The following is a 26,184-nucleotide window of genomic DNA, read 5'->3' as shown; positions in this document are numbered from 1 at the left end:
CCCTCCCCCTAAGCCTTGCTCCAACCAGAATGCAACTCGCAAAGACATTCTTTCTGTAAGATTTTTTTGTCGTTAATTTATCAAAGCTTTGATATGCACATTGCCCGTGAGGGTGTTATTTGTCTGAGAAACCAAAAAGCTGAGGGGAGAATTTTCCTCATAATATCTTAAGACTTAATATATAAGGAGTGGGCTTTAACCTGAACATAAGGATTTCATTTCTGTCAGGCCTTGTTGTTAAGTTCTTTTAAGTTTGTGCCCTAGTGTGTCTGGTCCTTGTGATTACCCATTGATTTCACCTGTTGTGGCTGCTCCTTGTGTGTTGATCAATCGGCTGCCTTTTGAGTCACCCACCTACGCCTTATTGTCTCGTCACCCTTTGTCCGTGTATTTAAGCTCCCCGTTTTTGGTCAGTCCCTGTGGCGTCATTGTCTATTTCTGCGTCCAAGCCTTCGTGTTCCTGTTCCTCTGCCTAGTAAGTTTTTGATACCAAGTCTTTTATTAGTACCCAGAGTTATTTGCCTCTCTGTTTTTGGTTTTCCGCTACCCTACCACGCCTACCCGTTTTTTCCCTTGTAACAGTCACCTCTGTAAATGGTGTTTCTTATGACATTCACCACACGGTGACACCTCTTATACAGGTAATGCGCGGGTTACGACGTACCCGACTTACGTGATTTCGAATTCACGACGTGTTTCGTCTGCTGTTTTTTGTCGTGTGTCTCGTTGATAGTAAATACAGTATATTTTTTTGTCATTTAATTTATTTATTAGGTATGATTAATCTAAATGGTTGATCTCTACAGTATTTACTATGCCTAGCTGGTATTTCAATATATTACAGCCGTGGTTCCCAAACTGGTCCTCAAGGGCCGCTGTGGGTCCTGGTTTTTGTTCCTACCCATCGAGCACAGATCGTTTAACTAATGAAGTTTCTGCTAAAACAAGCAGCACCTGACTTCAATCAACTGATTACACTTGTAAGTAGTGATGTGCTCCTCGGGTCGAATCCCTGAAGTGTGTGCCGAGTAATGTAGATGAGTGGTTCATGAACCGCGAGCCGATGCGCGTGTTGACGACTTACGTGGTGACGTTTGGTGCCCCGCGAAGCAGGTGTACCACGTGACTGATTCAGGAAATGATTCGCGAGCAGGTGTACCAGGTGGCTGATTCAGTAAAGCATTTGCGAGCGGCTGTACCACGTGACTGATTCAGGATCTGATTCGCTTGGCTTGATTGGAGTTCGAAATAAAAGCGGCCAAGAAACGCTATGGATTCCCCTTCACTTTTCGTGTTTTCGAGTCCCTTATTGCGCTATTTGGCATTCGATTCGACGAGCTTCATTTTTGCGATGGAACCAGCAGGAAAAAGGAGATTTTCCCCTGTTTGGGAGCACTTTGAGCTGATCTCACCTCAGAAGGTAATGCACTGCAATTAATTACTATTTAACAGATTCCAATAATGAAAGAAAGTGTGAGGACACATAAAATTCACATTTTTCCTTTCCGAATACTTCGGTGAAGTGTCTGGTGTGTTCCAAGGTGCTTAGTTATAATAATAACACCTCAACAATGCTAAGGCACTATAGGGTCTTGCATGGGAACGAGGAGACCAACCAGGTTGAACCCGGCTCAGGTGGGTCATTTATATTCATAGTCCCACACTACACTGTGTGCATTTTTGTTTGTTTGTTTGTTTGTTTTATAACTCTGACATGTAATTTAATATAGCTGAGAAGGTTGACTTGGCTGAGCTGTTGGTTGATATGGTAATTGAGGATTCTCAGCCGTTTTTGTTATGACGGCAAGCCGTTAATGTGGATCCAAAAACACAGACCAGGAGATCAATAGAGCAAATGTTTGTGTTTAATTAGTATAACAAAGGGCGCACGCTAGAAAACGCGGATATAACAATTACAACTTAGGACACACGCTAGAAAACGCGGATATAACAATTACAACTTAGGACACACGCTAGAAAACGCGGATATAACAATTACAACTTAGGGCGCACGCTAGAAAACGCGGATATAACAAGTACAACTTAGGGCGCACGCTAGAAAACGCGGATATAACAAGTACAACTTAGGGAGCACGCTAGAAAACTGCGGATATAACAAGTACAACTTAGGGAGCACGCTAGAAAACGCGGATATAACAAGTACAACTTAGGGAGCACGCTAGAAAACGCAGATATAACAAGTATAACTAAAAGAGCACCCAAGATGGCGTGAATATAACAGAGTACAAAATCCTAACTACAAAATCCAGAAGAGCACAAAAGTAAATAAGATCAAACCAGAACACGACCGAAGAACGTCGGAAGGCACCGAGGATGACGATGAGCACACAGCGGTAAGCAAGGCAGGAACAAGCATATGCAATAGTCCGACACTCGCAGACGGTGACAGGAGTCCTTAAATAGTGAGCGCTCCTAATGCGCCACAGGTGTGCGGCCACGGCCCCGCCCATCCAGCTGAATCAGATGCTGGAAAGAAAAAACAACTGAGAAGGCATACAGATATGACAGTTTTCCTTGGTGGACGGCAGTGGATTCAAAAAGCTTATGAAAGCTTTAGCTCCTTCCTACGTTCTACCTACACGGCAGGTATGTATGTCACGACATGAAGCACTATATTATAGGATTAACCATTTCAATACTTTTCAATTCCATAAATCGTACTTTTTTTTAGACTTTGAAAGCCATGGTGGAAAAAAGGTACAAGGAAACCAAAGATAAAACAAAAGCCATTGTGGCTAAAGCATCTGCATGTAGTTTGACATCAGATATGTGGACGTCCATCAATACTGATGCCTATCTAGCTGTGACATGTCATTTCATTGATGAAACCACATCCCTCCAATCAGTTGTACTGGGGGTGCAACATTTCCCTGAGGCACACACTGCAGCAAACATGGCTTTTATGAAAACCTTGCTAATGTCAGAGTGGGGTATCAGTGACAAAGTGACATGTCTAGTGACTGATGGAGCAGCAAATATGGGAGCTTGTGCCAGAGAGCTTCATATGCGTCACACTATTTGTGTGGCACATACGCTAAATCTTTTGGTGGAAAAAAGCTCTTGACCAATGTCCTGAATTGTTCCACATTCGGGCAAACTGTCGAAAGATAGTTGGTTATTTTAAGAGCAGCACTACAGCAAAGGTAAGCTCCTTACTTGTCATATGTAACATATTTTATTTTTTGCTATTTATTAATTTGACACTTGATTTTAATGTAGGAGAGACTAACTCAGATGCAAGTTCAAATGGGCCTTCCGGTGCTTAAACTTCTTCAGGAGGTTGAAACGAGGTGGAACAGCACTTATCTCATGCTTCAGCGTATCTACACTTTGAGAGAGCCTGTCAGAGCAGCTTTGGCTGGTCTACGCACTGATCTGACACCATTGTCTGCTGAACAGTACAGAATTATTGCTGACTGTTTGAAAGTATTGGAGCCATTTAACTATGCCACAATTGAGCTGTCTGAGGAGAAGAAAGTTTCGGGGTCAAAGGTAATTCCACTGTTGTCCATGTTGTATCACTCCCTGGAGGAAGAAGAGATTCGACAGCTTCAAACTCCAGAGAGCACATCCATGGTTGAGTTTCTGCAAAGACAACTAAGAGAGAAGCTGAACCAACTCCAGTCTATGAGCATTATGTTTCTGGCTACTCTGCTTGACCCAAGGTTTAAAAAAGTAGGCTTCTTCAGTCCCAGTAAAGCAGCAGAGGCAGAAAAAAGGCTCACGATGGAATGCGCAGCTATCATGAGCCGCACAGCCTCATCTACTTCATCATCATTATCATCACCGTCGTCGTCATCATCAGAACCTTCCCAGTCTGTTGGAGGTATTTAATATTTCCTAATTGTTCTAATATTAAATAATTACTAATATCTGTTTCTTTCCTAGGAAGCAAACTGTGGCATCATTTTGATGCCTCAGTCCATCAAGCAAGAACCACAAATGTCACGGCAAATGCAACAGTTGAGGTGCAAAAGTATCTGGGAGCACCAAACATACCCCGAGTTGAAAGTCCCCTTCAGTACTGGGAATCACAGAAATATACACTTCCAACTTTATACAAACTTGCTGTATCCTATCTATGCACCCCTGCTTCATCAGTGCCATGTGAAAGAGTTTTTTCAAAAGCAGGTGAAATTCTCTGCAAAAAAACCCGCCTGAGTCCAAAAACTTTGGAAAAAATATTGTTTCTAAATAAAAATGAGTAAGCACATTTTGCCTCATTTCACATTTTCACTTGTTTCATATGCACATAGACAAAGTAACACACAATAATTCATGTTAAACTTAAAATATGTATTTTCTTTGTAATCAGAGCATGATTCATGCACCAAGCATGTTATACATTTTTCTGTCCACATGATGGCGTAGTCGAGGTAATCAATCCTCTTGAAGCCCCTAGGTGTGTGTGACTCATTTCCCTGCAGGGCTTCACTGCTTCATGGGGCTTCATTTTGCCATCACTACTTGTAAGACAACAGATTGGTACACATGTGTCGTCCTGTTTTGTTGGAAAGAAATCCAGCACGCACAGCAGCCCAATGTGGTATAGTTTGGGAACCCCTGTACTACAGTATACAGTTTATGTGTGGTCCGCTTTCCTTTGTTGCACTCAGACTTGTTTGATGTCACGCCAGCGCTATTTTCTGTTTCGAGCGTAGCTTTCATGTTGGGAAGCGGGGGTGAACACCAGTTAACATTTGAAGATGTTGGGTTTCTGGGAGAACGGGGGACCCAAGCACAGAGATAAGCAAAACTGGTAGTGACAACAATTTATTGACAGGTTTGGCAGAAGGTGTCGAAATAGTCAGGTAAGCCTTTGTGGTGGGTGAGCAGATGGGCTAGCAGGCGTTCAGGCAGGTTTTACAAGATCTAGGGAACAAAAGAAAAAATGGCTAAATAGCAGATTTTCAGGTTTTCTGACTGAGGCTGGACTCACAAACTCGTTGAGCTGAGTTGTTGATCAGGCGATGAGGTGAGGCCAGGGACTGGTTTAAGTAAGCCGTTAACGATGATCACCTGCACCTGGTCCCAGGCTCACCCATCTGTCCAATCCTGCAATTAAGGCAGACACACACGCGCACACTCACACAAGAGGAGGAGCAGGGCTCAGGGGGCAGGATTCCTAACAGAACAAGGCAGAGAAACTGTAAACGGCACGAGCTTGTCGATGTCCTCCCATGTTAGCTCACTATTAGCCCGCTAGCTTATTGAGCAGTGTTCGTTTTCACTGCTGGACAGGTGCCACTAAAAGCTGTCGTTTTCCTTGTTGAATTGCCCAAGATTTGGACCTTATTTCCGTCTTTATTATTGTCCAGCCTTTGGGGTGTTTTTGTATGCAAATGTCTCTGATTTACTCTAAAGCATTATTTTGCACTTTTTTTCATTGTTGTATTTTCTAATGTGTTAATGGTTTGACGGTGACCAATTAATGTCAGTTGTAAAAACTATGGTGTGATCAATGTTAATATAGTTAATAAAGTAATATCTTATTTTGTATTTTATTTGATCAATATGACGTATAATACATGTTTTTGGATAGTTATTTTGAGAGCGGGTAATTAGGGGTACTTAAATGGTTAATTCTGACCCACGCGGGAAATTCTGGTTACGCCGCCACGGAACTCGTTCGTAATCCGGGGACTACTTATATTCAATAGTTTGCTTCTTCTGTTACTACTGACTTTTTGTTGGACTCCATTGTGACCACGTGTGCGCGGACCGCTGTGCTACTGAGTGACGAGTGGTTGAGCTGAATTTATTTTTTGTGTAATAAAAGTGCAGAAGTAGAAGTCTGCTCCTATTTTTACTTTTTATGCACTCATCCTGCCCTGCTACGCGTTACACCTTGCAATTAGGTCCACCTTGCCTGCCCGCCCGAGATAGTGACAATTTCATTGGAAAACAAACAAACTCAAAGGACACAAAGGAATAATGAAGCGGATCTAACTGCAACCATTACAAAACTACTTGAACAGGAAATGGTTTGTTACATATTGTCTTATTGCGCATCCTATATTTAGATTTTATTTAGATTCATCTAAATTGAGATTTTCTAACAAAATTTGGAAGTGCTGTAGTGCCTGCCCGACACTAAAACAGTAATAACTACAGTACATATGTTTATCGTCTCCCATTAAAGGTGATAGACATCCAATCCATTTGAACTCGGAGGTGCTGGCAGTGAACGATTAGTATGCATGATGCTCTTTTTTAAAATTGGTAATTTACTAGTCTATGACTAGATGGTATAAATGTCTCACATACAGAATCATTATCAGCAGTATTGTTGCCTCGATCAGCTGGCACAGGTAACGAATTCCTTCGGCTGAAAATCTATATCTTTCATGGAGAACATTGTCTGGGTATGCCAGCGGATTCTGTATGGATGATTAAAGTGACTTTTTTTTAATTGAAGCAAATTTTTTGATTGAATAATAAAGACACAAATTTACCTCTATAATTCTGGCGGTCTCTAAATACTTGTGCCTTCCGAAAAGAGCCCCTCACAATCCGCGCACCAATGTCGTACGGGTCGTCCAGGTACGCTGTCATTGTCAAGAGGACACGTCTGCGGAGGAGTGCTTTTTAAATTGAGCGTGGTAAATTGAAAACCTGGGGTTAAGCAACATCAAACTCTGAGACGTCCAGGTTTGACGTGTGGTGTATGATGCCATGGCAACATTCCCCGGTTTCAACAAATTCACCTTTTCGTAGTCCCGGTTAGCTGGGAAGATAGGCTGCACGTGATGAAGTTACTCTCTAAGTTACCCTGATAAGCCAGAAAACCGGCTTTGTAGTACAGGCCACTGCAGAGACATCATGTCTCCACAAGACAACAGGCAGAGAAGGTACCCAAGGAGGATGCTGACCACCTAGGAATTGTGCTGACTGAGAGGCTCAATGCACGTGTCATGCAGCTGACCGAGCGAGACGAGCAGGGGGTTGGATGAGACATCCTGCCTACCAGCCCATGTCTGGTAGGTGAAGCAGACGACAGATCCCATCATCAGCTCTTCTGGTGACCAACAATGGAAGGACATCCTATCCTACCACAAGGAACGCCTAATATCTGATGGATTCCACGTCTTAGATTTGAACACTCAGCACTCATGGTATGCTGAAGCTGGCAAAATCCTCAACTCTCGTGATGCATGAACCCTCTTGTCCAATCCACGACAAGCGATAACACTAAACAACGCCTGAACACACCCTTTTCGTCCTACAGCACGCCTCACAAACTCCTTCAAAAGACTCAACTTCTTCATTAGACGTTGTCATTTCTCGGGAGTCATTTTCTTTTGTTTTTTGTTTTTTTAAATTAAACTCTCCTTCTGCGTCTGTTTACTGTTCGCCTTGCTGTCTGATCGCTGTCGACTTGGAATAAATTGTCAACTTGTTTGGAAGTCTTGGGTGCGCCTTTTTTCCATCTTACAAAAATTGGAGTCAATACCAAGGATTAAAATTAAGGTACAACACGTACTTTGGCTAAAAGGCCAAATTCCAACATTACCTTAGAATCAAGCAAATAATATTGGAGAGACCAATTTTGAGTTAAAAGAAAGCTAAACATTAGTATAACATTGCAGCTACTCGTGTGTCTCTAAAATTAAAGTGTAACATGAGACATATAATTTAGATTTCATGGATTTTGAAAAGAAAAAGATTTAATATTTGTAAATGGGTGTTGAGTTCAGGCTGAGGTCAAAAGGGGGACATAAGAATCAAACAAGAAGATGGCTTATGTAGTTACTCTCTCATTTGTGGGTGAATGACAATGTTTGATAGGTTTATTCTATACACATCAATCCTTGGAGCTCTTTTTTTTTTTTTTTTTTTTTTTTTTTGCCAGTAGAGATCATGAGCACTCCTCAGGTCACAGTTACAGTGCTTCTGAATTATTTTCTGTTCTGTTACTAATGCTGCAGGCATTATCAGCTCCTTTGCTCTAGTGTAAGGTTTTTTGCACTGAGCAACTTGGTATGCCACCTTATATGATGCTAACAGGGCTCGCTGCTTTACTAATGTAACACTCACCGAGTGGGATAAGTGTTGGCAATATTCGGCATGTTTTCGAAAAAAAAAAAAAAAAAAAAAATCTAGCGGCTTATCAATGTAATTAGGGTCTAATGTCTCTAAGTGACGTCTTCATTGATTTGCCTTCATGCTGTCCGCTGCCAACATTTTCAGACGCATTAAACATACCGTTCTTTCCTTATGTCCCACTGTATTAAAAGTAGGGCTGTCAAACGATTAAAATGTTTAATCGAGTTAATTACAGCTTAAAAATTAATTAATCGTAATTAATCGCAATTAATCGCAATTCAAACCATCTATAAAATATGCCATATTTTTCTGTAAATTATATATATATTCTGTAAAATAAATTGTTGGAATGGAAAGATAAGACACAAGATGGATATATACATTCAACATACGGTATATAAGGACTGTAGTGGGCATTTCACTCTACTGTCATTTAAATCTGTCTATGCTGTCCTCACTCCGAAGCGTCTACTTTTTCCAAAGCTAGACAGCTAGTGAACGACGCCTTAATAATCAGACTTCTTCCTTTTTCATCTGATCTATTAATAAAATGGCCTCAAACCATTGTTCTCTTTAGACCGTAATGAAACTACAAAAAAAAAAGTACACAAGCATTGCATTAGCAACAACGTTAGCTTAGCATGCTATACAGGTTCACTAAACATAAACAAAAAGCGTCTCATACAAAAAATATAACATTTCGCTTACTAACATAATATGTACATTCTTTACAACAACCATACTTACGGACAAACCTTGTCCAAGGATAATATAAGCACAACATTACAACGTAGGCGTCAGCCCGAGACATCATGCAGCCATATTGAACTGGCAAGAAAGCAATAAACCATGTCGCAAAGCGACCACAAGAGTTCGCTGTTAGACAGCACAAAAAACCTTGCTGTAAAACTTACCAAAAGGCAGAATACTGTCTGACATGGGACAGTGCGGGACATGTGCGTTAATTGCGTCAAATATTTTAACGTGATTAATTAAAAAAATTAATTACTGCGCGTTAACGCAATAATTTTGACAGCCCTAATTAAAAGTGAACCCAAACATGCATACGCTTCATCATAGTTCCTCATCTTAGCTTTCGGGAGAAACAACCCAGTTAAGTATTTTTTCATGGTGTCTCTGAAGGGTTTGTTCATTGTACTTCATATCATGTCTCCTGCTCTTTGCTGTGTGTGCTCGTTTCGGTGCAAAATACTGCGCATACTCTGAAAAGCGCCACTTCCACCCACTGAATGGGTCTGCAATTACACTTTATGTTACGACTGCAAAAAAATGTTACCCAAAGTCACATGCATGATCTTGTTGTTTTAGCACAGTCTAATTGAAATAGATCAGAATGCAAAACCTCGATCAATATCCTCATCTTTAGGATGTACAGTTTTATTAAATAGAATGTTTTTTGTTCAAGTGCCTGAAATATTTCAACAATAAACTTGTCATGATGGCCTCAGCTATGTAACCTTGTCCTCAAATGACCCGAGTCTAGCTGTTTTTTTTTTCAATACAACTTTTTTTAATACCATGAACCCCATCAGGACTCAGAAAAGTTAGAATGGCAGTTTAAAAAATGTCACAATAGAAGATTCCTCCATGGGTTCGTGTGGAGAGACTGATAATAATAAGTAGAGGAAAACGCCATCACAAGTTCATACGGGACAAACTGCTGGGTGCATTGCTCAAATGGCTATTTGAGAAATTTTAAGACTGACAAATGATCCAATTGGCCTGGCAACTTCGACCAAACAAAACTATTGTTTTTGAGGAAGGAGATTTGTCAAATCAAATGTGAAATTCAAACCATGGGACGTGCAGTAAAATTGGAAATTTGCACTGCAGTCTTTGCAAACAGAATTAGAAAATACTTCGATTATCAATGTGGACTGGAGATGCTGTCTACACCTTGTTGACCGTCAAACTGATGGAGGCCATCACAGAGATATTTACCAATCCAGGAATACAGACACTTGGAAAAATAGGACACATGTTGAATCCCTAGGTGATTTTTTGCTAATATCAAAAGAAGAAATATCAAAGTTTTATGTGGATCCCACACGGCAGGTTTCTGAAGTATTACTATATATCACTAACAAATCCTGTGAGATCATTATCATTTTTTAAGCTTTGTGACAAAATGGGCGATATGATATAAAAATAAAGCCTTGTGACATTACCTTTTCATCACAATTTCCAACACATGACATACACAAAGCATAGTAGTTTCGAGTATCTTGGGAAATCAACTTTAAACTGCTTCCTACCCCAATTCCCTTAGAATTAAATGCTACTTATCTTTATTTACAAATATTAAAAGGTCTGTCTTTGCTATAATTGGTTATCCCCATTACAATTGTGTTTATTGGGGAGCTTTTTGTGAAACTTAGAGTGCCGTGTTTATTTGATATGATGTAGTGCAGCTTTGATATGCATGTACACCTTTGATTCACTTCGTTTTATTATACACATGGTAATACTCTGCGGGTGTTCACGTTTGTTATGTTTGATTAATAGTGGAGATGTTTCATGACAAAACGGATGTGTCGTCCAGAAATAATGACAGCACTCCATTTGTTACTGTAAGTTAGTGGTTTATAAGGTCGAATGTATGTGTGTTTGGGACCCCAAAAACCACCCTCCTTTAATGATTTTCCTTTTGCAGAATACCCGAGCGGAGCATGGGGAAATGTACAAGGTCCACGTGATTAATGTGAGTAGAAGCACTGGCCTCACGCCAAATAGCAATGTCAAATCAGAAATCGTGATTGTTTTTCTCAGTTTAGTGCAGATCTTTGCCAAGGCCAAACATGTCACACAAGGTTATTATGTATCATTTACCATTTTGTTGGAAGAAAGTGAGATATTCACTGCCAGCACTCCCAGTTCAAATGTTCCCTTTTAATGTGAAATTTATGAGTGATAGTCCCTGGTAAATTTAAATGTGTGTGACAGACTGCAGTGGCTGTGTTGGCTAGTCTGGTCATGTTTTCGTCGGTGCTGAAGACGGCTAGCTGGAAGAGGAGGGTTGCCTTAACAGCCATCGACTTGAAAGTAAAACTTTGACTTTTCTGTTGTTAACGTGAGATTTGACAATAATGTTTTCCTCTAATGCTCTCTTTTCCTCTTTGTCCTTTTTAGGTTGTAATGATGTTTCTGTTGTTCTATGCTGGACCTCTGGCTAATGTTTTTGTACTTGTCACCGTGGCAATTGGAGTCTACTGGGTCATGCTTTCCCAGGTCGGCTTCATTTTACCTGTTTGGTTAATTGATTTATTGGAAATAGAGCTTAAAAACATTTTTTTATTCAATATATAGATGAACTGGCTCATTTATATTACAGCTCCACTTCAAATGGCCCATGATTCTAAATTATGAGTATAGGCAAGTTTGAATAACTCAGTAGCAAGGGCGTAGGTTTGCATAGGGACGGTAGGGACATAACGCTACCAACTTTTCAAGATGCTCAAATTGTCCCCACCAACTTTTAAGCAACTTTATTTGAATTGTATAATGATTATAATTGGTGATAATAATTTATATTGTCTTCCTATATGTTGTAAGAACAGAATTGACCCTTCCATTATTAAGTGAATTACTGTATTTTCATTATGTTCAGACTTACATTTACCCCTTTTCACTTGCTGAATGTGCCAGTCCATTTTTTCCCCCCTCAAACGCAGGCTGATGACTAGAACAAACAAGCACGCACACTCACACAACCCCGACAGAAATACATGTCAACATGCCGCTTCCTCCACCCCTTTCAAAGACGAGGGACATTAGAATTTTTTTCCGGCCAGCTGCAGCAGCAGCCACTGTAAGTAGACGTCAATGTTGTGGAGGTGGGGAACACGCCACTAATTTTGCTACTGAAAGTCCAACCTGCATCACAGTTAGCATAACATTAAACTGTGTGAACTTGCTAACCTGCAAAACTCGAGTAGGAAGCAGATTAGAGATAAGTGTCCTCCTGTAAAGTATGTGTTTTCTACCGTTAACGTTAATTCAACTGTGCATTTATTCATTGATTAAAATATATTTATTTATTTTCTCCATCATTCATTGAAAAATAATTTTATTTGCAGCGAATGCAGACATTTCTTTACAAAAAAAATAACACACACAAAAACACAACCACTGTAAATTTCCTTGATATGAAGAAGGCGGGATTTCCCCCATGAAAATAAATGGAACTTTTTTCATTTTTACATAGGCAACACATCAGCATATTTCTGAGAAATGTAGCCCTGATCCCCGTTCACCCAATCTGTTTGGTCTTATTAATGTCCCGTCCCCAGCAAAAAGTGTATATGCAGGTTATGCTGTTATAGCGTCCCTACCAATGTTGAGACCAAATCTACGCCCTTGCTCAGTAGTGTTGTTGGATAATGGAACAGCAGCAATGTCACCGCATTGCTCAAGGCAACTAAGGGAAATGGGATGAAAATGGAATGGCAAGCTTAAAGCGGTTGAGCCATAGACTTCATAATGATATTGACGGTACATGGGGCGTGGGGCCGATTAATAGGTGGCCTGCATTGTTGGCGTGGCAGTCAAAGCTGACCGATTAGAATCACAAAGAGCTTTTTTTGTTGAAAATTCTTGTGAATAATTGCTTAAATCACTGAATTCTTTATAGATATGGACGTAAAACAGTCTCTGTTCTTGGTTAAAAGCAAAAAAAAGCCGTGCAGTTAGCATTTATTTTACGTAAATATGTCGAAGTACAATGTTAGTATATTAGACAATGTAGCTGCAGCCTTACAACAAAGAGCTTTTTACGTTGAAAATTCTTGTCCATAGGTGTGAGTGTGTGCGTGAATGGTTGTGTGTCTCCTTGTGCCCTGCGATTGGCTGGCAACCAATTCAGGGTGTCCCCTGCCTACTGCCCGAAGTTAGCTGGGACAGGCTCCAGCACCTCCGCGACCCTCGTGAGGAATAAGCGGCATGGAAAATGAATGAATGAATGAATGAATTCTTGTAAAAAAACGAAAAATATAATAATTACATTGAATCCTCGAACAAACCGCTCCTGAGAAAAACCTTCCTGTATGTATGCGGAACAGCTTTTGTACTTTTTTGACATAAATACAGCGTTGGATGTATGTATGATGTATGTATATGTCGCTGCGACCTCTGCAAATAACCGAGGCGGATTGTTGGATGGCCCCCTACTTGAAGGTGTGGCACAGTGAAAGTTGAATCTGACCCATCAATATCATTATGAAGTCTATGTATGAACTATATAGAAAATAGATGATGTTTAATCATAATATTTTAAAGAACATTTGTGTTCAACAACATGTCAGTAATTTTGTATGCTTTGGTTCAACAGCATATGTCTGTAACACTGCCACTACCCCATCAGGAAAAGCATTTTGTGACATACATCATTTGTGCCTTTGCACTCAAGGTGAGTCAATAAACAAACATTCTAAGGGTCCAAGACAAGTACTGTATACATGATAGTTTGCTTACATTTTATGACGGTCCTTTCCACTGGTCACATTTGTCAAGTTCAAATACAAATCCTTAGGATGACATTTATGAACATTACACAAAATAAGGAGAGATGGCACTCAACTTTTTGAGAAACTTGCAAGGAAAACGGGAAGGGACTGGAAAATGCAATACTAGATTACAAGACAGCCTCTCAGGCTAGGTTAATGCTGCAGGTCTTAACGCACAAATCTGATTTTTTTTCATGTTTTTCCGACTCGAGTGAGGCATTAACTTAACGGTCTGAACGGGACTAGTCGCGTAGAATTGGACCATTTCAAATCCGATCTGGGTCACTTTCGTATGTGGTTTGAATCCGATCCGGGCCACATTTTCCCAAAATGTGGCAGCGGTCTGAACTGTCAAGTCTCCCAAATAGGGATTCATGCAGCAATTATGTCAGTAAAGCGCAAGAGAGACATGCAAGACAGCAGCGATGTAGCTGTTCCTTAGCGTTAGTGCCTAGCTTGAACTCTGCTTTTACTACGCAGGAGGCGGGCTTCACTGCAGTCATAAAAAAAAAAAAAATGAAATAAAGGATAAGCCTGATTCAATTCAATTTTGTTTGTATAGCCCTAAATCACAACAAGGTTGTCTCAAAGGGCTTTGCAGAGGCAATATGATACACAATCAGAAACAGCAAATGAAGCAACAAAGATGAATAAATAAAGTTCAAGTCCTGGGCATCCCCCATCCTTAGACCCTCCATGTCGGCAAGGAAAACTCCAGAGTCTTTGGGAGAAAATGAGAAACCTTGGGGAGTACCACAATCAGGAGAGGTCCACTCCCAGGACGGATAGACAGGAAGCACCGGGACTGCTAATGGGAATTAGCAGGCAGAGTTACAGTCCGTAAAGATGCAGTGGAGTAAAGGAACAAGAAGAGGTCCATCTAGCCAGATGAGACGGGGGTAGCAACGAGGACGTCCATCCAGCCAGGGGTCCGGACAGTCAGGAGGCTGCAGCTGAAAAATAGCCCCTCCCCTCTGGAAAGGGGACACTGGGTGACTAGTGATGAAGAGACAACTAGATATTAACACTGGAAAATAGAAATAAAGTAAGACAAGTGGTAGGTAGAGTGAGAAAAAGGAGCTAGAACTCAGTGGCTGTACTTCCCCCGGCATTATAGCTTCTAGTGCAGCTTAGACTAAATGTCTTAAATGGTAAATGTAAGAAGGAGGATTTTAAACTTAATTCCAAACTTGACTGGAAGCCGGTGAAGGGCCTGGAGCACAGGGGTGATGTGCTCTCTTCTATTGGTTCCTGTTAAGTCTTGCTGCTGCATTTTGGACTAGCTGAAGACCTTTTAGAGAACTTTTAGGACAAGCTGCAAGTAGTAAGTTACAGCAATCCAATCTCGATGTAACGAACGTGTGAATTAATTTTTCTGCATCGTTTTTAGATCAAATATTTCTAATTTTGGCTATGTTGCGCAGGTGAAAGAAGGCCGTTCTGCAGGTTTGTTTAATGTGAGCTTTAAACGGTAAGTCAGGGTCGAATCGAACTCCTAGGTTTTTAACTGTGGCGCTGGAGGCTACACTTACATTGTCCAGAGTGACTATCTGGGCAGCTAAAGAGTCTCTCACACTTTTCGGGCCTATTATAAGGACTTCTGCCTTTTCAGCGTTAAGTAAAAGATAGTTAGTGCTCATCCAGGTATTTATATCTCAGACGCAGGTGCTTAGTTTGTCCACTTGCCTGATCCGCTCAGGTTTAATCGAAAAATACATTTGTGTGTCGTCAGCGTAACAATGAAAGTTAATGCTATGTTTTCTGATGATATTACCTAGAGTACAGGTGTCAAACCGATTCCAGAAAGGGCCAAGTGGGTGCTGGATTTTGTTCCAACCAATACCGTGCAGAGTTTAACCAATGAACTTCCTACTGAAACAAGCAGCACCTGACAAAGTTTAACTGATTACACATGTAAAAGATCTGATTGGTGAAAAGGTGTCCTCTTCATTGTTTGGAAAGCAAACCTGCACCCACTTTGCCCTTTCTGGAATCGGTTTGACACCTGTGACCTAGAGGAAGCATATACAGCGTAAACAAAATGGGCCCGAGGACCAATCCTTGCGGCACACCATAACTAACTCTAGAGTACGGTGATGATTTGCTGGTTTACATTGACAAACTGGTACCTATTAGATAAATATGATTTAAACCAGCAGAGGGCTGCTCCTCTAACGCCTATGTCACATTCTAGTCTCTGCAATAAGATATTATGTTCGATTGTGTCAAAGGCTGCACTCAGGTCCAACAGAACCAGGATCGAGACTAATCCAACATCAGCGGCTAGTAACAGGCCATTAGTTACTTTGACTAATGCAGTTTCAGTGCTATGATGAGCTCGAAAGCCAGACTGGAAATGTTCAAATAAACTATTGTCCTGTAGGTGCTGACAGAGCTGTTAAATTACCACTCTTTCAAGGACTTTGGAGAGAAATGGTAAATTAGAGATCTATAATTGGCCAAGATATCAGGATCAAGAGTAGGTTTTTTAAAAAGCGGTTTAATAACTGCATATTTAAAGGACTGCGGCACGTGGTCATTAACTAATGAGGTAGTTATTATAGTTAGAGGAAGAGTCTCTTTAAAAAGTTTGATTGGGATCGGGTCTAGGAGGCACGTAGATGTTTTGGAGGACATTATAATTGAAATTACATCGATTTGGTCTACAGTGGTAAAGTTATTTAATATTTTAAAGGGGTTTATAGGAGATTCTGAATTTTTAGTCTGCACTTTATCAGACCTAATAGTTGGAAGTAATTCATTTATTTTATTTCTAATAGTTGTGATTTTATTGTTAAAAATTTTTAGGAAGTCATCACAGCTAAGGGTGGTTGGGATATAAGGTTCTATGGAGCTGTGACCGTTTGTCACCCTTGCTACAGTGCTGAACAGAAACCTAGGATTATTTTTGTTTTCATCTATTCAGGATGAGTAATATCTGGTTTTAGTCGTACGCAAGGCCTGTTTATAGGTCACTAAACTGTGTTTCCAGGCAGAGAGAGCGTGCTCTGTGTTGGAACGGCGCCAAAGTCTTTCTAATTTACGTGTCGATTGTTTAAGAGAGCGTGTTTCAGCATTATACCAGGGAGAGGCTCGTCTCGGCTTGACAAACTTTATTTTGGGGGGAGCGACAACATCGAGAGTAGTTCATAGAGTAAACATAACACTATCAACAAACTCATCTGATAATGCTCGGTTTCTTACTGTGCGCCAAATGAGCAATATTTTAGTATTGCTTTCATGGCCAAGTCGGGGCAAACTGATGCACACAGATAAGGTGTGTCATGCACGCACAGTGCATGGTTATTTGTTTTGATGCTTCTACACATATGAGTCAGTTTGCTCAGCATGTGTCAGACTGCGAATTTGTGCGCATGCGTAATACTTGAATGGCTTCAATGGACAAAGGCAGTCCGAATGAGCATGCCAAAAAACAGATATGACAAAAAAATCTGAATTGTGCATTAAGACCTTAGACCTGCAGTATGAACCTAGCCTAAGATCGTTCTAAACCTATGTCCTCCATTCCCTTTTTTATTTCGGATGGCTCTAGCAACAGATGGGTGTCTTGCCTTAAAAGGAATTTTGGGAAGCAAGTATATAAGCACCGGTGATTAACTTGAGTAAATGTGTATTAACCAAGTAATTATTCCAACAGTTATCGATGTAGTTGTGGAATTACATCCTAATTGTGCAGGTGTACCCAATTTTGAGACCGACGAGGGATCATTTATCTTCCAGGCAATTCAATTCCTCCACAAGCTGACGGTACAGCTGTCAGTGGATATTTTCTTTATTGACTGGGAGAGGCCTCGAAACACACCAAGCCGGCCTGTGTCTCGTAAAAAAATCTTTAATTGTTGTTGATTTTTCATGTACAGTTTGCTCATTGTGTATATTGCTGTTGTTAGCCACCGGTCAGCAGAAACGGGATCTTTTACCTGTCAGCATTTGGAGGACCTACATTGTGGCAAATGCATGGATCGGAATTCAGACCATCCGCAAGATCAAGCCAACCTTTCAGATCATGGCTGTGCTCTTCTTCCTTGAAGTATTTTATAACAAACACACTCCATGTGTTTATTGGACCCTTTTTTGCTCATGCCTTTCATAACACCATTCAGGGGTTGGGGTTCTCAAAATACACAGTCAAGGAGCCATTGCCAAATTCCACGGCCTCCGTCCACGATGCGTCCTCGCCTACATACAGCCCGATTTTACGTTACGGTCTGGCATCATCACTTTGGCTTGGCATTGGACTTCTGCAGGTTTTCGCTCAATTGTTATTTGATAAGTGAAAGCAAACAGCATGTTAATTTGTTATAGTTCATTACAGAAAAATAAATTATGGCAGGTAGATTGGGGCAAATAAGTATTTAGTCAACCACTAATTGTGCAAGTTCTCCCACTTGAAAATATTAGAGAGGCCTGTAATTGTCAACATGGGTAAACCTCAACCATGAGAGACAAAATGTGGAAAAAAATAACCAGAAAATCACATTGTTTGATTTTTAAAGAATTTATTTGCAAATCATGGTGGAAAATAAGTATTTGGTCAATACCAAAAGTTCATCTCCGGGGCCGGATCTATGGGGGGGCAGGGGGGGGCACCGCCCACCCAGACGTGAGTCGTGCCCACCCAGTCAAAATGTCGGTGTTCTGTTATGCATAAAAGATTGATGGGTTTTGTGATTTAATACCTGAGTTTTATTGCTTTTACGTCTTATTTGCATCATCTAGTGGACGCCTTAATTTATTGCATCCCATGTGCACTCTATTTGAAAGAAACTGTCACACGGATGTTCAGTAGTTGTTCAGTAGGGAATCACACGAAGACGGCCGCAGTCAGTTCGCACCGTCTCTGTGACCACTTTGCCTTGAATTTGAGGTATGTATTGTTTAAATGTGTTTAAAAACGTAAATATGTGAATTGTGTGTACTTCAGTGCAAAAAAAGTGTGACAGATCCACTTAGCATGAAACTTGTGATATGTTAATTACCCACGAGTTAGAGGGTCGGCAAAATGACGTCTCGGGCGCTCTGCTAATTGTTTATTCATATTTTCATATGCAGTTTGCTACAGATAGGGCAGTACATATGCGATTTCATATATTGTGCATAATTTGATTGTGTTGTTTTGACTGTTTTCTTTAGTTTCACCCTTTTGAGTGTTAATAAACCTGCTTAGACATAGCCACGTCTGTAGAGTAGTTGATACGAGAAAGGTGTTCATAGCCACGACTATCGTGACCGCACAGTCTCTATTTAGCGCCGCGCTGGATATAGAGAACACACGGAGAGTTGGTCTCACCTACTTTTTTATTGCAGGATTAACGGTTACTGTTGGCCGCAACCACGCCGAACAAGTAATCACCAAAACAAGCTGTTTTTCCAACCTCATTTGTTATCCGCGCGCTTCCTCTCTTTCCTCCTGACACATTCTTGCAGTCGGACATCCGGGCATTAATGACGTCACCAGCCACAACAAAGCGTCGCCATATTGAAATGGGGGCAAAACACGGGTCACAAGCAGTTGCTCTGTCCTTAATTGTAGTACAAACGCGTTGAACTTTTGTTTTATTTGCGGTCTTTTTTTCCATCGGAATGACTAAAAGTTGCCGTGTTGAGGTTTAACACAAGGAAGAGTTCGGAGCCGCATTTGAAGTTCTTTATTCTTCCTCATGAGAAGAAAAGGACAAGCAAATGGCTGAAAGCAATTAATTAAGGAACAGTAAAAGAAGACGGTTCCGTGGACCATTTTCGCCAGTGGGAACCTAAATCCACGCACATTTACTGTACGTTTGCAGCTGACATTTTATGACTGGTGAGTAAACTTTAATCAATTTTTCTTGCCCCAATTAGCTGCTAGGATTCAATAGACTAAGCATTTTTATTATTACCGTAACTGACAACTTGCAAAGCGTTATTTTTCTTTTGCCATGAACTGCTCTGATCGGTCAATCGGTATATTATTGGCCTGGTGGTAATTGGTTATTTTGCCGTGACGTGTTCACAGCTAAATAACGCTTGGAGGCGAATTACCGGTTACCGCAGAAATGATCACTCCGTATATACTACCAATTTTCTTAGTTCCTCACAGTACATATTCCACGTAATTGGTAAAGGTCAATTTACTGGGTGACTTTATGAGGTAGATGTTACCGAACTCCACTGCAGGCAATTCCTTTGGATTGTTTATCCAGCTATCAGCTACGACTTTGTATGGGCAGATTTGCAGGCCAATACACGCTAATTTTAAGTTGTATCGCCTCCTCGTGTCTGTCGGCAGTGACTCGTAATAATAAGTCATGTTTAAGACGTTTTTAATGAAAAAAAGACGCAAAGCACAGCTGAAATATATGAATTTCAGACGTTTGTCTACGGATGTTTACCTGTGTGTGCCCCCATCTTAAAATGGCGACACGTTGCTATGCGACATGACGTCATCGTGACATCACGCCGACAGCGAGAATAAGTAGATAGATGAATGAAAAAAAAAAACAAACAAAAAACAAACCCCCCAAAAATTAATGCAGCCTCAACGGGACACAAGCCAGTGTCCTACTTGCGCCGGTCCCAAGCCTGGAGAAATGCAGAGGGTAAAAAAAAAGCCTGCATTGGGGGTGCCCCCTCAAGTTTTCTTAGTGCCCACTCTGGTGGGTAAACCTAGATCCGGGCCTGTTCATCTCAATACTTTGTGTAAGATTAGCTTGATATGAATATTCATATTACAGGCAATTGCTCTTATTCTGCAAATAAATACACACACATATGTTGATTCATCACACAATGTCTCAGTACTTTTACTTCGCGTGCGAATGTGTGTGTGTGTGTGTGTGTGTGTTCAAAACAGTTGTTTCGCTCGCTCAAGAGTGCGACTGCTAACCACAGACTAACGCCTTGACAGTTTCACAATAGCTAGAATGAGGAACTTGCCGCAACCGAAACTGCCACATTGAACAACAGTCTTGTGTAACTATAATCTGCCCATCAACGGCTTCTAGATAAAAGGCTGCAGGGGGAACAGCTCTGAGAGAGACGATAGCGGGGAGCTTGGCGTGACACGTTGCGCTCTCCTCGCCTTTCTCAGTTATTATCACATCTCTTCGGGTCACTTGCTAAACAGAAGAACTGGTTTAGACCCAACACTTTGTTATGTACCTTTTGTTGGTAATAACGGATGTCATACGTTTTCTGTAACTCTTCACAAGCTTTTCACACACAGTTTCTGGAATTTTGGCCCATTCCTCCATGCAGATCTCCTCTAGAGCAGTGATGTTTTGGGGCTCTCTCTGGGCAACACGGACTTTCAACTCCCTCCACAGATTTTCTATAGGGTTGAGATCTGGAGACTGTCGAGGCCACTCCATGACCTTGAAATGCTTCTTAAGAAGCCACTCTTTTGTTGCCCTGGCTGTGTGTTTGGGATCATTGTCATGCTGAAAGACCCAGCCACGTCTCATCTTCAATGCCCTTGCTGATGGAAGGAAATTTTCACTCAATCTCTCTCGATACATGGCCCCATTCGTTCTTCCCTTTACACAGATCAGTCGTCCTGGTCCCTTTGCAGAAAAACAGCCCCAAAGCATGATGTTTCCACCCCCATGCTTCACAGTGGGTATGGTGTTCTTCGGATAGAATTCAGTATTCTTTCTCCTCCAAACACGAGAACCTTTGTTTCTCCCAAAAAGTTCTATTTTGGTTTCATCTGACCATAACACATTCTCCCAGTCCTCTTCTGGATCATCCAAATGCTCTCTAGCGAACCGCAGAAGGGCTTGGACGTGTACTTTCTTCAGCAGGGAGACACGTCTGGCAGTGGAGGATTTGAGTCCCTGGCGGTGCATTGTGTTATTGGTAGTAGCCTTTGTTACTGTGGTCCCAGCTCTCTGTAGGTCATTCACTTGGTCCCCCCGTGTGGTTCTGGGATTTTTGCTCACCGTTATTGTTATGATTTTGACGCCACGGGGTGAAATCTTGCATGGAGCCCCAGATCGAGGGAGATTATCAGAGGTCTTGTATGTCTTCCATTTTCTAATAATTGCTCCCACAGTTGATTTCTTTACACCAAGCATTTTACCTATTGCAGATTCAGTCTTCCCAGCCTGGTGCAGGTCTACAATTTTGTCTCTGGTGTCCTTCGACAGCTCTTTGGTCTTGTTTATAGGTGACCAAAAACGTATTTTCCACTCTAATTTGGAAATAATTTCTTTAAAAATCAAACAATGTGATTTTCAGTTTTTTTTTTCCCCATTCTGTCTCTCGTGGTTGAGGTTTACCCATGTTGACAGTTACAGGCCTCTCTAATCTTTTCAAGTAGGAGAACTTGCAAAATTGGTGGTTGACTAAATACTTATTTGCCCCGCTGTATTTGGTTAGCCTTTAGATAAACCCTTTGTTTTTTATTGTTGTGACATTTTTCATTGAGCTGGGCAGACAAGTACATTTAAAATCTGGGCACATAAAAAAAAAAAAATAAAAAAAAAAAGCAACGCATTTGCACCAGACTAAATAAATTACCATAGAGAAAAACTTTATAATACCTCCATCCCCGTACAATATCACAAATTTCTATTATATTTCAGTTTGAAAATTTGAATAAGTAAAAAAAAAACATCAACGACCCGTTTGTGTCCACTCAGGCCACTTTCACGACCTTTTACGAGATATGTGTGTATGACAAATTCCTTCAGTTTGTGGACCTCTGCTCTATCAGCAATGTGAGTTAGGTGAAATGTTTTTTTTTATTTTTTTTTTTAAATCATAACTATTTTCTGAGACGCAAGTGTTTTTGGCTTGGCAGATTTCAGTACTACTGTTACCTCTGAAATGTTTTGGCTACTACATCCATGGACGCTCTGTGCATGGCCATGCTGACACAAACATGGAGGAAATGAACAACAATCTAAGGAGAGAAGCAGTAAGTCCACTTACAGGCTGGTTTAGGCCGTCAATAAGTAATTCTGATACTGCCATTCGAGTCCATGTTTTGTGTGTAAAGGAATCACTCTGTGGCCAAAGAGGTCTTCTTCCCTGCACAGACATGCAGACTTTCCAGGTGGCTTTGTCCACACGACTACGTTCACAATATGACAGGATACGCGAGTCCTTCACTGAGGTTTGTACCTGTCTCTACCATGAATATTGTCCTGATAATTGTGTAGTTTATCACTTTCATTGTTGTCCAGAGACACAGGCCGACAAAGCTCAATGACCCGGGTTCAGCCAACCATTGGGACCAAAGCATCCAGGCCTACACTACTATGAACCACTTCCTGGGATCAATCATAGATCATGTTTGTACCACTCTTAAAGGGATCCAAGGATAGAAAGACTTGTAATTCTTAAAAGACAAACGTTGGAGTTAAAATAATTTGATATTTAACCCCTCTTGATATTTTCGTTTTTATACAATTATTAAAATCAATCAATCATGGTGTAACTAGTAGGTCCCTATTGTTGTTGATGTCGCAGGGCGGTGACATCACATGGTTATGCTGCCGGGCCCTTTCAATTTGAACCTTAGAAGAACATTAATGAGCATTACAGCACTGTTGATATTTCACAAAGCGAGCAGCAAAAGCAAAATGAACAGGAAAGACGGGATGTGACGAGACGAGAATAGGGAGAAAAAAAAAGTTCTGCCAAAATGTGCTACACAGGCGAAACGTTCTACAAGCAGAAGTGGGTAGAGTAGCCAAAAATTGTACTCAAGTAAGAGTAGCGTTACTTTAAAAATATAACTCAAGTAATAGTACTTGTCCAGAAAATGTACTCAAATACAAGTAAAAAAAGTATTTTGGTGAAAAGAATACTAAATACTACTATACTAAAGCTCCGGTTTTTTTTTTCGTTTTTTTTTTCTAAACAATGGTGTTTTTTTCTGAGCACAGTTATCTAGATGAACTGTTGTAATAAATTCCAGCGAGAGAAAAAAAAATGAAGAATGAATGAAGCATTATTCGTCCAAAGAGCATGAGTGCCGTCTAGTGGAGACAATTCTAGTGGAGACAATAGTTCCTAGTTTGAATAGAAAATACTGAAGTTCCTTCATAGTTACTATTATGACATTAAAAGGGTCGTATCTCCTTTTTTTCCAAGGTCAATCGGTGCCAAATAAAAACAGGGAGAGAGGTTAAAATCCGCAATTTTGACCTAGTTTGAATTGAAACTATTGTAGTTCCTTCATCGTTACTATTATGACATTCAAAGTATCATATCTCCTGTTTTTCGTGGTCAATCGGTGTCAAATAAAAACTGGGACAGAGGTTAAAATCCTCATTTTTGAGTCATGTTGAGGGCACCGCTATGTCAAATACTTCAGCTACTCTTGGCATTGCTAGCAAAAATAAATGATTAAATCAATCGAATATGTAGAATTAAGAGGAAAAATGTAACGACTTTTGTGTAGCCCAAAGTAGCTGAGTAAGAGTAGCATTTTTCTTCACAAATCTACTCTAGTAAAAGTAAAAAGTATGGCTTTGTAAAATTACACAACGCTTAAAAGACAATGCTTAAAAGTATGGAATTGGATTAACCCGGTAGTGTTGGTCTAGTGACCGTGACAATCTACGTCATCACACCGAGTGTCCATTGCGCTTATAAAACATGGCGCCCTCCGTACATAAAAACGTATTAAATATTATAGATTTTTAAATCAATGACAATATGTTATGTGTTTGTATTGCATATTTTAGTAAAAAATAACAATTGTGGCTTATTAGAGTCTACAAGTCTTTTAAGTCCAAGGTTCCATTTAAAATCCACATACTGTAAATATTTTTTCTTCCTTTTTTTAACTCCTCAAGCCCACACTGACATGGATTACTATATTTTTAACTCCTCAGGCCCACACTGACATGGATTACTATGTTAAGGACAAACTTGGATTGGAGATCGTCATGGACATAGAGTTCCTACAGCCAATTGAGAAGAGCATCTTTTATAATGGTATGCCTGTAGTGTATAACCTTCATGTCACGTGCGTCGATATGTTTCTGACTTACGACTGTATGTCTGTTTGCCAACAAAGATAGAGCCCCCAGTTTCAGTGATGTGCTTTTTTATGGACAAGAAAGCACACTGCTAGTATTTGACATGCTGTTCTTCTGCGTTGTCGACTTAACATATAATAACTTTGTACTGGCAGGCATTCTGACAGTCATCGAGCAAATGGTTGGTATTGAATGTATGCATTGTGTAAAGAAGGACACTGATATTTTAATCTATTATTACGCCACAGATATTCCGAATGATTTGTGTTTATTTTGGGAAGAAGAACCTTGTCTACAAGACTCAGGTGGATGGACGCTTCCTGAAGTAATTGTCATGGATAGTGCTCAAAATTTCACTTTTTTTATGTCCATTATATTTCATTCACATTAACAAATGTATATATTTTCATTCAAAATATTTCCAACTTTTGTATGTTTATGAAATGTATTAAAATGATGTACATGACTGGGTTTATCCGAATAATTTCCTCTTAACATTTTCTTGAAGACTTTCTTGGATGATACAAATACGACAATTTGTAAATACTGTGCTTGCCATGGAAACTTCTTATGGTGAAAATTTTTTTTCAAGGCGATATAGTTTCTTTCTAAAATGCCCCGATGAAAATAAATTCTATTTATCTTGTATAATTAATGAATATGTTTGAAAATCCCTGGCTAATTGTATTTTATTTTGTTTTATATCCGTGCCTATTTTAATTTACCATTTTTTTATACTTGACTGGCTTCATTCAGATGTTTTCCTGTTAATATTTTCTAGAATTTGTTGGACGATACAAAAAAATGACAATTTGTTCAATACTGTTCGTGTCTTGGAAAGTTTCAAAGTGAAATTTCTTAAAATCCCAGATGAAAACAGAAATGCTATTATTTCTTGCATAATTGATGAATATGTTTGAAAATCCCTGGCTAATTGTATTTTAGTGTGTTTTATATCTGTGCCTATTTTCATTTTACATTTTTGTACATGTCTGGCTTCTGGTGAATGTTTTCCTGTTAATATTTTCTAGAGGACTTTCTTGGATGATCCAAAAAATAGCAAGTTCTTCGATACTGTTCGTTTCTTGGAAAGTTTTGAAGGTGAAAACTCGTTTCTTGGAAAGTTTTGAAGGTGAAAACTTTGTTTCTTTCAAAGTAAAATTGTTTATTTGTCGAAACCCCTGATGAAAACAGAAATGCTATTATTTCTTGTATAATTGATGAATGTTTGAAAATCCCTGGCTAATTGTATTTTAGTGTGTTTTATATCTGTGCCTATTTTCATTTGACATTTTTGTACGTGTCTGGCTTCTGGTGAATGTTTTCCTGTTAATATTTTCTAGAAGACTTTCTTGGATGATACAAAAAAATAAGTTCTTCGATACTGTTCGGTTCTTGGAAAGTTTTGAAGGTGAAAACTTTTTGGGGGAAATTTTTGAAGGTGAAAACTTTTTCTTTCAAAGTAAAATTGTTTATTTGTCGAAAGCCCTGATGAAAACAGAAATGATATTATTTCTTGTATAATTAATGAATATATTTGAAAATCCCTGGCTGATTGTATTTTGTTTTATATCTCTGCCTATTTTAATTTAATACTTTTT

The 26,184-nt window shown here is 40.0% G+C and overlaps 2 protein-coding genes across 4 annotated transcripts; both read left to right on the top strand.

The window, feature by feature from the left end:
- The first annotated feature begins 1,248 nt into the window (after positions 1-1,248).
- Positions 1,249-4,824, top strand: LOC130914967 (zinc finger BED domain-containing protein 4-like). Of its 2 annotated transcripts, XM_057834579.1 has the most exons (4): positions 1,249-2,607; positions 2,693-3,164; positions 3,241-3,847; positions 3,910-4,824. In XM_057834579.1, exons 3-4 carry the CDS (start codon positions 3,256-3,258, stop codon positions 4,227-4,229), a joined length of 912 nt encoding a protein of 303 aa, XP_057690562.1. In that variant the 5' UTR covers positions 1,249-2,607; positions 2,693-3,164; positions 3,241-3,255; the 3' UTR covers positions 4,230-4,824. The 2 variants fall into 2 exon arrangements, with proteins under 2 accessions (XP_057690562.1, XP_057690563.1); XM_057834580.1 differs by lacking the exons at positions 1,249-2,607; positions 2,693-3,164 and having other exon boundaries at positions 3,218-3,847.
- Positions 4,825-10,456: 5,632 nt separating this feature from the next.
- On the top strand, positions 10,457-26,126 carry LOC130914966 (meckelin-like). 2 transcript variants are annotated; one of them, XM_057834576.1, is made up of 15 exons: positions 10,457-10,658; positions 10,742-10,789; positions 10,863-10,934; positions 11,032-11,130; positions 11,218-11,316; positions 13,415-13,492; positions 17,331-17,430; positions 17,501-17,640; positions 17,714-17,857; positions 22,232-22,309; positions 22,393-22,509; positions 22,591-22,707; positions 22,778-22,885; positions 24,437-24,539; positions 24,622-26,126. In XM_057834576.1, the coding sequence occupies exons 1-15, from the start codon at positions 10,599-10,601 to the stop codon at positions 24,972-24,974; spliced, it is 1,716 nt and encodes a 571-aa protein (XP_057690559.1). In that variant the 5' UTR covers positions 10,457-10,598; the 3' UTR covers positions 24,975-26,126. The 2 variants fall into 2 exon arrangements, with proteins under 2 accessions (XP_057690559.1, XP_057690561.1); XM_057834578.1 differs by having other exon boundaries at positions 24,437-24,773.
- Positions 26,127-26,184: the final 58 nt, after the last annotated feature.

The sequence above is a fragment of the Corythoichthys intestinalis genome, chromosome 4 (genome assembly GCF_030265065.1).
Source record: "Corythoichthys intestinalis isolate RoL2023-P3 chromosome 4, ASM3026506v1, whole genome shotgun sequence".
Classification (NCBI taxonomy): Eukaryota; Metazoa; Chordata; class Actinopteri; order Syngnathiformes; family Syngnathidae; genus Corythoichthys; species Corythoichthys intestinalis.
This window is presented reverse-complemented; position numbering and strand designations above follow the sequence as displayed.